Source organism: Elgaria multicarinata, chromosome 3, assembly GCF_023053635.1.
Source record: "Elgaria multicarinata webbii isolate HBS135686 ecotype San Diego chromosome 3, rElgMul1.1.pri, whole genome shotgun sequence".
NCBI lineage: Eukaryota > Metazoa > Chordata > Lepidosauria > Squamata > Anguidae > Elgaria > Elgaria multicarinata.
Genome location: NC_086173.1, coordinates 26418687 through 26433818, shown reverse-complemented (window position 1 = coordinate 26433818; position 15132 = coordinate 26418687). Strand labels below are relative to the sequence as shown.

Below are 15132 nucleotides of genomic sequence, written 5' to 3'. Positions count from 1 at the left end.
GCTGCCCGGAGACTTCGTTCGACCTCTGGCGCTATTTGCAGAAGAACTTGCCTGTCTTACTATAGCAGTTTGCCTTCGAAGTCTTGCTTCATCCGTAGTACTTCAGGGTTGAATCAAACCTAGTAGTTCACCATGAGAACCTGAGGAGTGTTCCCAAGGTGAACCAGCAGTGGTGGGTTTGCCACTCTGCAAAACTGTTTCTTTATTGCCAACCAGGAAAATGTTTACAAAAGCAGCCTTCTCCACATTCCCTCCTATACTGTGTCAGTGAACTGCTTTCACTGCTTTCTTTGAGCGGATCGTAGTTGACTACGTAACTGATTGAATTGTTCACATAACCAAATAAACACTGTCATCTTCAGCTACACTGGTTGGTTCTTATGGGGTTGATAGTTCTAATAACACTTAGGAATGCACAATAGGTCTCTCTTTCATAATTTGATCCTGAGAGAATATGTGTCCAGGGTGCTGCCTGCTTTTCCCATCTGGGGCCTTATACACATGAATTATGTAAGGACGTTGCTATTTATCATAGGGTTCTTGGGGTAGAGTTTTATAGTCCACAATATCTTGATTGACATTGCTGTCTTTTGTTCCCTCATAGAGCGTTAAGTATTTGTGAGAAATTGATCAGTGATCCCGTAGGTCCTGGTAGTTTTATTGTTAATTGGTTTTTTTTAACTTGCTTTCAAACTGTTTTACATTTGTGAATGTTAAAGAGCCTTATGCCTCTCTCTTTTATACTCTTTTATATAAGTTAGGGTAGCTTTGTTTAGAATTAATTGCTGAAAGACATCAAATTATGTTCTCGCGTTTGCTACTCGGATAGGTTTGCATGGTTTCTTAGCTTCACTTGATTTCTTAACCAAAAGTCAAACCTAAACTTGTCCTGCTTGAAATTTGTTCCTTTTTATAAAACTGAACTGATCTAGCGGAATCTGTTGTAGTAATGCCAGTGGTTCTGATAGAACCGAGGGATTCCTTCAAAGCTTGTTGAGGATTTCACCGTGAAAAGATCCCTGAAAGACAGCTTGCCCACCACTACTGATGTTTCTTTGCAAAACACAGCCACAAAATATTGAACGTGTGGCAGGTCACACCCCTGGTTCATTCAAGTCTATGATAAAGTCCCACAGCCCTGGCCCTTCATGGACTGCATGCATGTCCTAGAACCTGCCCAAGAGTGCTTAAGGTTTAAATAGCAAACACATCAGTGTAGAAAGTTTTGAAAACCACTTTGGGAAATGACACATGTGAACTATAGCACATTTGTGGTTTTGCGGTCCTTTGCTTTCAAGGGTAACAGTGGGGGGGAGGAAGGATGACATGAGTAATGTGAAGGCGGCAACCCTATTGTCCCTCCAGCGCTTTTCACTCAGTGTCTCCTGTTTTGCTTCCTTGCATCTCAGCGACCTCCATCTTGAAAAGGCAGAAACAGTTGCGCAGGAAGAACGTGCGCTTTGACCAGGTGACCGTGTACTATTTTGCAAGGCGCCAGGGATTCACCAGCGTGCCAAGCCAAGGCGGCAGCTCCTTGGGCATGGCCCAGCGCCACAACTCCGTCCGCAGGTACACCCTTGGTGAGTTTGCTCAGGAGCAAGAAGTGAATCACCGTGAGATCCTCCGAGAGCACCTGAAGGAGGAGAAACTCCATGCCAAAAAAATGAAGGTAAGATTTTAGTGGGCAAAAAAAAAAAAGCCAGTTTTTTGGTTTTAATCATTGATTTGCAGAGGGTTTGAGTTTTGGGTCTGTAACTCTATGTATGCTCTACACATATACAGACAACATATCACATGGCCATGGGAAGTTCACTTTCTGTACTTGAAGCCTTTTCCCCACTCTGTAATATCAGCAGGACTAATTGGTCCCCCTTCCCAAATGCTTAGAGAGACCTTCCTACCTGTGTGAAGAGGGCTACCTGAGAACTTCCTGACTGTTAGAGCAGTACGACAATGGAACCAATGACCTAGGGAGGTTGTGGGCTTTCCCACACTACAAGCCTTCAAGAAGCAGCTGGACAACCATCTGTCAGGGATGCTTTAAGGTGGATTTCTGCATTGAGCTTGGGGGTGGACTTGATGGCCTTATAGGCCCCTTCCAACTCTACTATTCTATGTTTCTATATGATTATATACCTTTTTGCACATATGCAAAGCTCTTGTTGTTCTGTTCTACGCTGCGTTAAAATAATGAGAAATGGTGTGCCAAATTTGCATGTGTTTATATCAGACATATTTTTCTGGTTCTGCTAATCTGTGCTGTTTCTCTGCCCCAAGCCATGCTTCTCCTCCTACCTCCAGTATTTGCATGGAGTATACACAGCCCTTCTCATATGTCAGAGTTCAACGAGGCACAGTTGCTAATGCAAAAATGCAAGTGTGTAATCTTCCAAAATCCTTTCTTTGATGGGGTGGAAGAACCTGAGCTTGCCAAGGGCTTTCCCACTGGGGCTGGGTGAGGAAGGGTCTCTTGAGCATGAATTAGCTTGCTGGTAAAAGCAGAGCAATTCCCCAGCTTCCTGCAGTGGAGGCACCCTAGCAGCAGAGAGCGGAGGCATCCATTAGTGACTTGAGTTGATTGTCCTCTAGTGACCTGGCACCAGCTTTTCCACAGGCCTTCTGTTTTCTGTCAAGCTGATTCATGAGAAGGCTCAGGAGTGGCCGTAAAAGATGCTGGGTCTTAGCCTACCCCCTAGAAGTGAGCATCTTGTTCCGGCTCTCTCCGTATCATGCCTCCTGGCTGTCTGGTCTGTGTGTCCCGTGGGTTGCCTAGCAACTGGGTTTCCCTTACCAGACTGGATGCTTCTGTCTAAAACCCCAGAATTTCCAATCAGTCTCTTGCTGCCATGACAACCAGCTTAGCAAAAGAGACAAATACCCATTCTGTAGTCCTTCAGCTGATTCTTTCATTGTGGCCTACTTCTCGCAGCAGATGTGGAGGTAATCCTGTTTCTGGACTGTACTACTTCAGGTTAAGGTGGGGGCTGCCATGGTTAAGTCCTCATCCATACCGAAACAACAAGAGCAACATTCTACTGTAGATTATTCACACATCAGGGAGACGGATTAGGCTAGAACACTTCACCGTGATATGCTAGTATTCTATGGGCAGGGATTTATGTTTTCTCCTTTATTGTATGGAGGAACACTCAGTCATACAAGCCTCTGCCTGGAGCCTGAAGTGTACTTCCAGAAAGGAATTTACCTCATCTGTGAAAACTAGACATGTTGTGCTTCCCCCAGTCCCTGTGACTCCAAAACTAGAGAGTGCTCAGTTAAGAGAGATCATTTGAGTCAGTGCCAGGACATTTGAGTGTAATCGTAGGAAGCAAACGCAAATAAAAGAGAGAAATCCCACCCCAAAATTGTGTTTTTAAACCATGATGCCATCCTGTGGTTCTTGAATCCAGGGTGAAAAGTACATTTTGAAGCACACTCTGCCTGGCAATTGCGCACTCCACACAGAATTTAGCATGCCGCAGGTCTTGATTTTTCCTTCATATATTTCACATGTTGCAAAGAGATGCTTAGAAATATATGGGCAATATTTTGAAGAATTAAATTGTGGGGTGAGAGTTAAGTAGGGGCTTCGAGTGGCCAGAGGACTGGATTCATAGCCCAGTTTCTTGCCATTTTCATGGTGATTATTCCTGGCTTTGGTACTCCCGCCTTGTCACTCTTTCCCCCCCATCCCTGGGAAAACATTCTTGGTTATCTAACCGAGATGTCCATACCTTTTCTTTCCCCTCTGTCTACGAAGTCTGTGCCAAAAACAACAACAAGCAAACTTACCAACATTTTCTGAACTCTGAATTTTGAAATGGTTTTTTGCTCAGTATAGGTGCAGGACACTGTGCAGCCCAGCGTACCGCTTCTGCTTTGGACTGCATGCCCTTGAGGGCAGGGTCTGTCTGCCAGTGGGGCGATTATTGTGCCTCCTGACTCAAGGCCAGTAAGCGTGAGCTGTCGCATGTTTGTTACTTGTCTCCCGCTTCCTCCAAGTGTTTAGTCTCCCGGCAATGTTGTGGCTTGACTGCAGTCATCCAGCAAGCCTCCCATTTAGCAGGGATTCTGGGTTTCCCAAACCGAAGCTCTGACAAATGTAGCTGTCGCACTACCCTGGCTCCCGCTGCTTCCCATTGAACGTGAGGAGATGGGAAATGCAGCCTTTGCTCAGGTAGCGCTCGCTCTGGCCTCTGTCACTCCTGAAATGAGGCTTTGTTGCATCATGTCTCTGAGGAATGGTCCCTCTGTAATCCTGCGGCTAGTCTGATGAAACAGCTTCCACTTGCTTTGTTTGTGCTGTCAGCTCTTTTTGCCCTTGGCATTACTGTTGGCTCTGAGAATGTACACAGATCTGAGGGGTGGGGGGGAAGTGGAGGAAAGAGAGCAAAATCTCCTCTGCTCTGTACAGTTAGAGAGAGAAGAGAGGCTGTCCTCTTTGGAACTTCATAATTGAGCTGATCTCTATGGCTGTGGATGCCGTATCATTAGTGACCCTATGTCCATGCATTGGTCTCCTGGGGAGAGGTGCGTAGATCTACCTTCACTGGGGATTTTATAAGTCACTTTTTAAAGCCCTGCGTGAGCATACCAGGATGCTTTGTGTAAAGCAGTCTGCTCCATGCTTGTGCCTTCCTGATGTGCTGGACAACAACTCCCATCATGCCCAGTGACCATGTGGGCTGGGGATGACTGAAGTTGTAGTCCAACACATCTGGCAGCCCCAATTTGGAGAAGGCTGAACAGGAGCACCTGTGCTGCTTCTGAAACTTGGGAGTTTGGATGGGTTTCCTAAGCAGGTTTATAAAATAGGAATGGCAAGAGGGTTCTTGCCTCTGTCCCTTTCTAATTCAGTTACGTCCCCACCCCACCCCACCCCAGATTTACTTGGTATGCTATAGTTTCTAATGTTTGTACATTGGGAAATAGGAATCCTATGGCAGCAAGATATGGATGCAAACGCATTTGAGGAAAAGTGCAATCTTCTTGTTAGGGATAAATACAGCGGAAGAAAGGGACGTGGGACATAGGCATGACGAGGTTGAGCACTGGAATCAAAGGAGAATGGAGTTCAAAAAGGGGGGCTTTACCTTTCCCAGATTATTCTGGCGGTGATTGTTTTTAAAGCTTATCTGTGCGATCATGAGGGCTAGAAATGTTCTCCTTCCAAAATTATTATTATGATTATTATTATGATTATGATTTATTGCATTTGTATACCACCCCATAGCCAAAGCTCTCTGGGTGGTTCACATAAGATAAAACACTTAAAAACAATATACAAAGATTAAAAAACATAAAAACAAGCAAAATACAAATACATTTAAAGCCACTATAACAACGATGTGCCAAAAAGCAGACCCAAGGTCATTACATATTGCTAAATGCTTGGGAGAAGAGAAAAGTCTTGACCTGGCTCCGAAAAGATGACAATGTTGGCGCCAGGCGGGCCTTATCAGGGAAATTGTTCCACAGTTGGGGGGCCACCACAGAGAAGTCCCTCTCTCTTGTCGCCGCCCTCCGAGCTTCCCTCGGAGTAGGCACCCAGAGGAGGACCTTAGATGTTGAACGTAGTGTTCGGGTAGGTTCATGTCGGGAAAGGCGTTCCATCAGGTATTGTGGTCCCAAGCCGTGTCAGGCTTTATAGGTTAAAACCAGCACCTTGAATTGGGCTCGGAAACATACAGGCAGCCAATGCAAGCGAGCCAGAGTGGGTCTTATATGCTCGAACCTTCTGGTCCCAGTTATCAATCTGGCCACTGCATTTTGCACAAGCTGCAGCTTCCAAACTGTCTTCAAAGGCAGCCCCATGTAGAGTGCATTGCAGTAATCTAATTTGGAGGTTACCAGAGCGTAGACAACTGCAGCCAGGTTATCCCTGTCCAGATAGGGGTGTAGCTGGGCCACCAACCGAAGCTGGTAAAAGGCACTCCATGCCACCGAGGGCACCTGGGCCTCAAGTGGCAGAGATGGATCTAGGAGAACCCCCAAGCTACGAACCTGCTCCTTCAGGGGGAGTGCAACCCCATCTAGAACAGGTTGAACACCCCCTGTGCAGTCAGCAGAAAGCAGAAGTTGCTATTATATTACTTAGTATTCTGAAAGATGCAATACATTGTGTATGTTTGGCATAAAAACAGCCATGCAGGCTTTTATCCTCCTTGGTTCATTGCCTTGGAAGGTGCATGTTGCTCACGGTTCAGGACTCTTCTGTCACCCACTTAAAGAGCAGGTAGTAAGTTCTCCTGGGCAGGGACCTGCCCCCTTTGCCTATGTTATAGCACAGTGTACATTGATGGCGTGACACAGATAACATAAAGCTGAAAGGCTGGTGTGATTTGGGAGCCATGGTGAAAACACTAAAAGCATTGGCTTCCGATTCCATCTTGTTCTTTGGGGGAAACCTATAAGAACACCACCATCACTCTGGTCTGCAAAAGGAGTGAGGTTGAGGGTGTGTGGAGGTGACAAGAACGTAGGAAGCTGCTGTATACCAAGCTGTCCCATCTAACACAGTGGCTCAGTTCACACAACATGTTAGTCAACACAGTGTGAAATCTCCACTCAACGGTTGAGTTTTTAGGGGGTACTCCCCGCACATATTCTAACTCCACCGTTGTGTGACTGTGGGCTACCGTGGAGTTGAGTAAAATCCATTGTGTCATTTGATTGACACTTCCTCCCCCGTTCCTCCCGACGGTACGCCATCAGCCATTGCTGCAAAAAACCAATCCCGGCAGCTCTCCTAGAGTGGCACTCACTCCTTTCGCCACTCTTGCCAGGGAACTCTGTAGTCAGTGGGAAAAGTCAATGCAACGGAAAAATCCACAGAGCCCAACATGCAACACAACGGCTGTGCAGGAACTCTCCTCTGCACAGTGTAGATATTCTGCGTGGAGTGTTTTTTTTTAAAAAAAAACAACCCTCCACCGTTGCATGGGGTTTTCCCGCCCGACAAGGTATTTCTCATCAGTGGTGTAAAAACTCTACTGTGGAGTTTTAAAACCACCGTTGAGAAAAGTGTTGTCTGAAGTGAGCCAGTATGTCTTTGCTGACTGGGAAACCACTCTCCAGGGTTTCAGATGGGGCATTTCCCAGGCCTACCTGGAGATGCCAGGGATAGAACCTGGGACCTTCTGCATGTAAAGCATGTGCTCTACCAGTGAGCTTCGGCCCTTCCCCTGAGGACATGTTTGTGAACCTGTGTATCGCACAGGTAGACTCACTGGGGAGCTGGAGCTGGCTACAGGGGGTTGGACTCGATGGCCTTATAGCCCCCTTCCAACTCTACTATACTATGATTCTATACTGCTCCCTGTCAAGGGTACGTTTAGTGGCAAGTCCAGGTTTGCTGATAGGTAAAGAATGAAAGAGCCCCGAGGCGTAATAGTGGCTTCTCCCTGCTTATGATTTCGATATTCATTTACAACTGCACTTTTTGACCTGGGTTGGGGAGAGGATAAGTGGCTAGGGAAGCAATACCTTCCGGCTCTTGGAAGGGTTGGGGCCTCTCTTGTCAAGGATGTGTAGACAAAATGACTGCAGCCTGTGCTTTGAAAAGCCCGCAGCTATTCCTCAAGTAACCTCAATGGTGTCAACGAGGCACATTTTCCTTACCCCACTCTGCGTTGAAGATGCAGGTTTTCAAAGCGTTTCGAATGTCCTGGTGTAAGCCCCATCCTTTAATTGCCAGAATGCGATGCCAAACCTTCACCAGACGCTGCCCCCGTGCTTCCCAACTTTCCTCTACTGCGCACCACAGCTACGGATGTCCCTTTTTTTTTAAGCCTAAGATTCTCAGGAAGCTTCATTCTGTGCTGTGCACCAGATCTTGCTTTCATGCACGGATTTGTGGCATAAGCCCCGCTCTGGCTGTTCCCCTAAGTTCTCAGTGTGGTTCTATCTAGGGGATTAGGGTGAAACCCTTAGCGCTGCTCTGGGATGGGGAGGCGATTGCTGCACTTTTCAAGGCAATCGCATTCTCTCTTTTGTTGTTGCAGACTGCAAAGTTGGATGTGATTTGAGTTTCCATGATTAATTTGGCTGGTGTGTGTGCATGCCTTCTCTGTTCTTCCTCCCACCCACCCCCAACCCCTTCCTCCAAAAAGCTGACAAAGAACGGCACCGTGGAGTCAGAGGAGGCGGATGGTTTGACTCTTGAGGATGTCTCCGATGATGACATTGATGTTGAGAACGTGGAGGTGGACGACTACTTCTTCCTGCAGCCACTGCCCACCAAGCGCCGCCGTGCCCTCCTTCGAGCCTCCGGCGTTCATCGCATTGATGCAGAGGAGAAACAAGAACTCCGCGCCATCCGTCTCTCCCGGGAGGAATGTGGCTGTGACTGCCGGCTGTACTGTGATCCTGAGGCCTGCGCCTGTAGCCAGGCTGGAATTAAATGCCAGGTCAGTGGGGAAACCGCTTGGCTTTGGCCTGAACTATATATACTGTGTTGTCTGTGTCTGTCCTTTCCGGTCCTGGGCTGCGTGCACCTAAACTCTGCCTGTGTGTTAGTCCTGAGCTGATAAGGTGCTGCTTGGAGGCAGAGTAGGGCTGTCGTAGCTACGGTCCGTTGATTTGCCTGCCCTCCTAAGTTCTTGTAGGATCATACGTGGTTAATTCACCACCACTGAGGCAAAAGGAGAAAGCCCCCATTATCTCGGAGTGGGGTGGGGTGAATCCCAAAAGGGAAGGTGTTGATTAGATTTTGCTTGAGGTTTTGTATGGGTGGAGAGCAGCAAGGTGAGACTCCTTTTGGTGGGGAGCTAGAAGCAGCCCTGTGACGAGGAGTACTGGCTGTTGGAGCAATAGGACTCTCCCTTCCGGAGCTAGTTGTGTCCCAGGGGTTGTGCATGTGGGCTCCGCCGTCTCTCTGCTTCCCTCTACTGGCCGCCATGGGAAATGAACATTTTTTTAAAAAAAAATAATCCTGCTCTCCAGCGTGACATGAATTCTGCAACATTTGTGCAATTTTAAGCACATTGCATGTGGTTTTGGTTTGCGTTCTTCTGCTTCTGCTAGTCATGGGGTGGAGGGAGGATCAAGGAACTATTCAGGACCCAGCAGCCTTGACTTCTGGAAATCTTGCTTGGATCTTTTTCTGAATCCCCCACATCAATCCTCCTTCTGAAACCTTAGTTTTCCCCATCATTTTGCACACTGTCTTCACAGCCGGAGGGGTTGAAAACTTGCTTTTTTAATTTTTATATTGTTGCTTCTATGAAAGTCGAGATTCTCAGGGTGCTTAATCATTCATCCAGTACCAAATTTCACACTTGCATTGCGTAATTTTTTCTTGCCTGTAGGCCTCCTAATGCTATCTGAATGTGTGCGTTGGCACATCTTCATTCACAGCCTTCATTTTTTCCAGACAAGCACTCTTTCTTCTGCCACCACTCGCCCCTTTTGCATGATCAATGTGCAGGTCTGGTGGAGAATCCCACATTGTTTTTTTTCCTCCAAGAAGTACTTCTCTTGCAAGGACATTTGTTTCCCTAGCACTAAAAATGCAATATTGATCATTTTGAGAATGAAATGTTCCAGGTAGCTCCGCATTTTCTTTATCATTGTGCAGTAAATGGAATTGGACAGATGCTGCAATTTGCTGGGTTGTCCATGGGCTGTAAGAGTGATCAGCAGGTTAACTGGGGAACATCCAGAGGGATTGGTGGGGGACGTTGGGCTCCTTGTAGGCCTGGTAGCTTATTGTTTGTCGGTAGCCGCTTGCATGGATTTTGCATGTTCCATCTGACATGATCTTAGCATCTGCTTGCTTCTTCCCACCCTGCCTCAGCTTGCATCTGATTCCAGTCACTTCCATAGTGTTCTTGCTAGGTGCAGTTTCACTGTCCCCCACTTCCCCCACCCAGGTGGACCGAATGTCCTTCCCGTGTGGCTGTTCCAGAGATGGCTGTGGAAACATGGCCGGGCGAATTGAATTCAATCCCATCCGGGTGCGGACTCACTACCTGCACACCATTATGAAACTAGAGCTGGAGAATAAGCGTCAGGTGAGCCGGGCCCAGACTCTGGATGACGAGACCCCTCCTAGCTCCAGCAGTGACTGGCTGGGCACCCAGTCCCCAGAGACGCAGGACTTCCAGGAGTTCATGGCCGAGAACGAGACGGCGGTCATGCACCTTCAGACAGCAGAGGAGCTGGAGCGATTGAAGGCAGAAGAAGACTCCAGCAGCGGCTCCCACAGCGTGGAGAGCCTCGGCGTGTGCATTTTGGAAGAGCCTCTTGCGGCCCCCGAGGGGATGTGCCCCAGCCTGGCCACGCCCATCCTCATTCAGGCCCAGTTGCCTCCAGGTTCCTCAGTTCTGTGTTTTACGGACAGCTCTGGACAAGCTAGCTCAGCCGAGGGCGACCAACCCTTCTTGAACCATGGGCCTGTGGTGTACTATCAGGTCGACCAAAGGTCGGTGCTGGGGGTGAAGGGCGAGAGCAGCGCAGAGGAGTCGGAGGTGCCTCCTCGCTGCACTGAGGAGAAGGAGCTGAGTGTCTATTCCGTCCCCGTGGCCTCACTGGTGCCTTGTGGCCGAGCCACAGCCTCCAGCAGGGCAGAAGCAGGCAAGACTGCTGTGTCCCTGGAGCCCCTTCCTTCTGACAGCTGTCAGTCTGAAGTTCCTCTGCCAAGCCTGCCCTTCCACACAAATGTGCCCCAGGACAGTTTGCGGCCCCAGAGCACAGGGCCATCTCCAGAGAGCACCTGTGAGCTTCCCTCCTCTGAGGAATGCTCTCTGGGACCTGCGCTGACTGTGTGACACATCCCAACCCATCACAGCTCTTACCTTGATGATGTCTATTTATTGACAGCGGTTTTCTCTAATGGCCTCGGCCACTGGGAGTTATTTAATATGGGGCAGGGGGATGGGGTGGCTGGGAGAGGAGGGGGACTGCTTTGTACAGGCTCACCATAAAATTAACTAAATCAAGCGCTTACGGCTGCCTCCAGGTAAGAGGGTCCCTTTGCAGATTGGTTGGCCTCTTGAGACTGAAGCGGCTGGACCATAGACAAGGGACAGTCCGACCAGAGCTGCTATGTTGGAGGCACCTTACCCCACCCTACAAGGACCAAACATGAATGTGTCTCAAGGAAGCAATAGAGCGAAGCTGCCTTTTCTTCTAAAGCGCTTGGCGGGTTGTGGGTGGGTGGGCGGGCAGAAGAGAACATTGTTACTATTATACGATATCAAGGAACTGTTATGTGCAGTGGAATCTCCTTCTCCATCCAGTAGCTCCTCCCAGGTGAAGCTGCTGCCCTCTGTACCACCCTGTCATCTTCAGTGATTTGTCTTCTTGGTAACTGTGCTCTTACCTGCTTTAACTGCTCTGACCCGTTTACACAGCTTGGGCTCTTCAAAACTCCTTATTTATGTGACATTTGCTACCCTTCTTCCCCTGGAAAAAAAAACTATATATATTTTTAAAATTCAATATGGATTAACTTTGATCATGACTGGTTACGTCTACAGTTTGGCATGCAACTGTCGTACAGGACCATTTTCACCCTGGAGTCTCCTGGACTTACCAGTAGCTTCATCCAAACTGGTTCACTTTCCGTCTTGCTGGCCCTTAATGGGAACTGGTGAGATCAATTGGTTTAAATGTTTTTTTTTATTGTGCTGAATGTTTACTGGGGCATCTTGTGACCCCATTACCTGTAGCTGACACTTCGATGTCCATTCTGAGCTGGGGGGTCTCCTGCCTCTGTGACTTTAAAGCCCTTCTGGGGTCTGGTTCTATGACTGCCCCAGGGTGGGTAGGGCCCACCTTCTCAGTGGAGGTGTAAATGGAAGTTTTGGGGGGACAGGAGGTATACAAAGTACTTATCCTTCTTCTGTCCCATAGTTTTATTAATTATTTACTCCTTTCTCTTCAGCTATTACAAGATGTTCCATTCAAGTTGCACAAGAGTTTGGAGGTGAAAGCTTTTTGTTCTACACGCGTACACACACACACACACACACACACACACACCTTGATAGCAACTTAGCATTCTGGATGAATGGCAGGCGGTCAATATGCAATAGAACTGCAGCTGCCACATTGCAAGCACAAGGGTGCCAGCAAATGTGCAATAAGGTGGTAGTGGAGAAGACTCCCATGTTGTATGCATCTGCTGTAATCTCCATCCCAAGAAGGTGTGCAATTAACTTTTCCTGTTAGTCCTGGAATAAAAGTGGGGGAATGGGATATCATTAGAGATGCCATTCACCACCCTCTATGTCTTACTGACCACTTTCCTCCCTGTAGGATAACAAAAGCACTTTTACCCTCCACCCTCCTGGGCATCTTCTTCCCCTTTCTTTTTGTAGTAAATAGAAGATAATTATTGCCTTCTGCTGCAGTTACCTGTCCTGACCCATAAAAAAAAACAAAGATGTCTGTGCTGGTCCCTCAGAAGAAAACCTCAACATCCATACCAGCAGCAGAGTCTTAACCCATCTCTAGACTTCAACCTCTTATCACAGTGAGAAATGGTAACTAAGCATCTCTGGCAACCGATCTAGAAAAGCTTAACCTTCTGAAATGACACTACATCCCAGGGAGATACGGCGGACAGAAGCAAATGTCCAGGAAGAGACTAGCAAGGAAAGGGGATGGGGGAGAACACTGGCTGTAACTTGGGCTTCTGGCCCTCAATGCTATTACACCCCATGGAAGTCTCAAGTTTTGTGTTGATGGGAAAATAAACCGGATTCAACTATAAAAAGGCTTCAGTATTTTAACTCCTTGATTTTCCTACCCCTCCAAAGCTTTCCTTGTGCGGTTTAGTGTATATGGTATACTGGAGCCTTCTGTGCTTTGCCACCTTCTGTTGCAGTGAATTGTCTAGAAATGGTACCAGTGTGTTTAGGAGGCGGACTTCTCCCTTGTGCAATGGCTTTAAAATGGGGGAAAGGACCTCAAGAACTTGAGTATGGCCTTAAAATGTCTGTCATAGTCCCGTTTTCTGCCTTGCAAAGCAAAGGGTCATACACACAAATGTCGCTGTGTGGCTACACCCACATGCCTCAGGCCTTGTTGCTGGGAGTTCTGCTGCTGTTTGGATTTTCCTCCCATGCTTCTCTACTGCCTAATGTTTAGGCTTCAGAGGGGCACTGGTGACTAAGAATCCTCCCCAGTTTCCATACTAGTCGTTTACAAAATAAAAGGTGCTATAAAAAGCTGCCTTTATTTTCAAAGGCAGCCATTTCTAGAGGCTGCCCTTGCAATAGCATAGATCTAGTGTGCCTGAGTTCAGAAGCAAGAGGGTCCCAGCAGCAAGTAGGAATGTGCTGCCTGTAGGAAGCTGCACAGACTGTCCTCCAGTTCCAGCGGTGCAAATGGCAGGCTGATGGCTCAAAGGCAATAGGGAGAAAATGTGCTGGCTAAGATCATCTTAGGCCTTAGCTAGACCTAAGGATTATCCCAGGCAAATGGAGGGGTCGTCCCTACCTGCTCCTGGTATCCCATGTGTCATTTGGATGTACAGGGATGATCCCAGGACAATCCCGGGATATAGGCCTGGTCTAGCCATGGCCCAAGAGCACTTTGGATACTACTACAGTCTCCACAGTTGTCTGTCTTTCTACACAATCAACTGTGGACAACTCTAGGGCTGCCACAGGCTCAGCCATTTGCACTGCTGGCTTCCTGCTGTTAGCAAAGGCATGTTTCAGGACTTCTTTCCAGGAACGCTTCTGTTTCCAGTTGACCGTTGCAGTGCTGAGCCACAGGCAGCTCCTAAAGATATCTCCTAAAGGAGTGGTTGAAGCCCCTTCCTTTGATTTTGTTGCCTTTAACTCCATGGTGTGTGTTCTTTTGGGGTTTGGCTATGATCAGCTCTAAAATGAAGAAGCTGAAATGGGGTTCACCTCAACTCATGCATATCCGACAGCATATGGAACCTCCTTCTGTGGAGTGCTTTAATTGCTGCTCCCCTTCACCACGTCCCAACACTGACAGATGGTTTGCTGGAATATCCTTTCTGCAAATGGAAGTAACTTCGCACCTAAACTATCAGAGCGCTTTTTAAAAACAGTTAGGGGTTCTCATAGCTAACATTCCAAGATGCAAAAGATGCCAGAATAGGTTGATAGAAAACTAACTGAATAAAATGTGTGTTCTCACCCAGTGGTTTATATTCCTCCCAGCAGACAAGAGACTGGTAGCATTTGAACTGCTATACTGGCCCTGTGCCATAATTGTCTCCATGATCCAGCAAGGGCTACCTGCTGATCTTTTGTGCCTGTGACCTTGGAAAAAATAAAGCAGTGCTTTTTCTCAGAGAAAAGGCAAGGTTAAAATGTTTTTGTTTTGTTTTTGCTGGGTGACTTAATTGTAGATAAAATTGGCTTTTTTAAAAAATAAAATAAAAACCAGTATGAAAAAAATAAGAATGTGAGCTAATGTTTTAAGTGAAACTACAGAATCTTAACTCTAATTCCTGCAGAGATACGAGTTCTTAAAAACCATTTGTTTAAAGAATGGTTTTTAATGCAATGAAGTATATATCTCTCCTCTTGCTTGGCCTTCTTTTAAAAAAATATCTCTGGTATCCTACCACATATTCATCACAGAACAATTTTTCTGCAGTAAAACATTCTCTCCCCACACCCTTTTGGTGCTACTGAACTGTTTACATGGGAGCAGCCCTTTTACTACCTGTTTAGAAGACACCCCTTATTTGCTAAGCCCTGGTCTGAAACATTTGGTACAAGCCCTGCCCTCTTCTCTACATCAGTTGTGACTCTGATAACTTACTCTCTGCTTTCCTGCATTACATGGTATACAGGTGGCATTTTCAATGTGAATCCAAAGCTTGTCAGGTCCTTTACATTTTGTTTTGCCTTTTATGTTCTTTTCATTGTGATAATGCTGTATTTAAAGAGGATATTTAAGTGTAAAAATAAAGAAATGCTTGAACTTGCACCAAGTGGCTTCTGTATTGTCGTTTTTTTAAAGTTAACCTCGCATAATGTCTAGTTACAGATACTCTTCCCATTTACTGGCTCAGAGCACAAGAAACTTTTCTAATCTCCTAATCCTGGTTAGAGTGGAGCTCATGCTTTTAAGCATAGTGCATCATAGTCTGATTTAGCACTCAGACAATCGTAACCAGGCTTAGTTCCAAAGACTTAG

At 47.0% G+C, this 15132-nt stretch overlaps 1 protein-coding gene across 4 annotated transcripts in view; it reads left to right on the top strand.

The window, feature by feature from the left end:
* The window catches only part of CSRNP2 (cysteine and serine rich nuclear protein 2), a 45737-nt gene extending 30815 nt beyond the window's left edge, over nt 1-14922 (top strand). For all 4 annotated transcript variants that reach the window (XM_063119733.1, XM_063119736.1, XM_063119734.1 and 1 more), the window contains 3 exons: nt 1410-1669; nt 8112-8408; nt 9873-14922. In XM_063119733.1, coding sequence (XP_062975803.1) covers nt 1410-1669; nt 8112-8408; nt 9873-10769 — 1454 coding nt within the window. In that variant the 3' untranslated portion in view covers nt 10770-14922. The remainder of the gene's footprint in view (nt 1-1409; nt 1670-8111; nt 8409-9872) is intronic.
* The last annotated feature ends 210 nt before the right edge of the window (nt 14923-15132 follow it).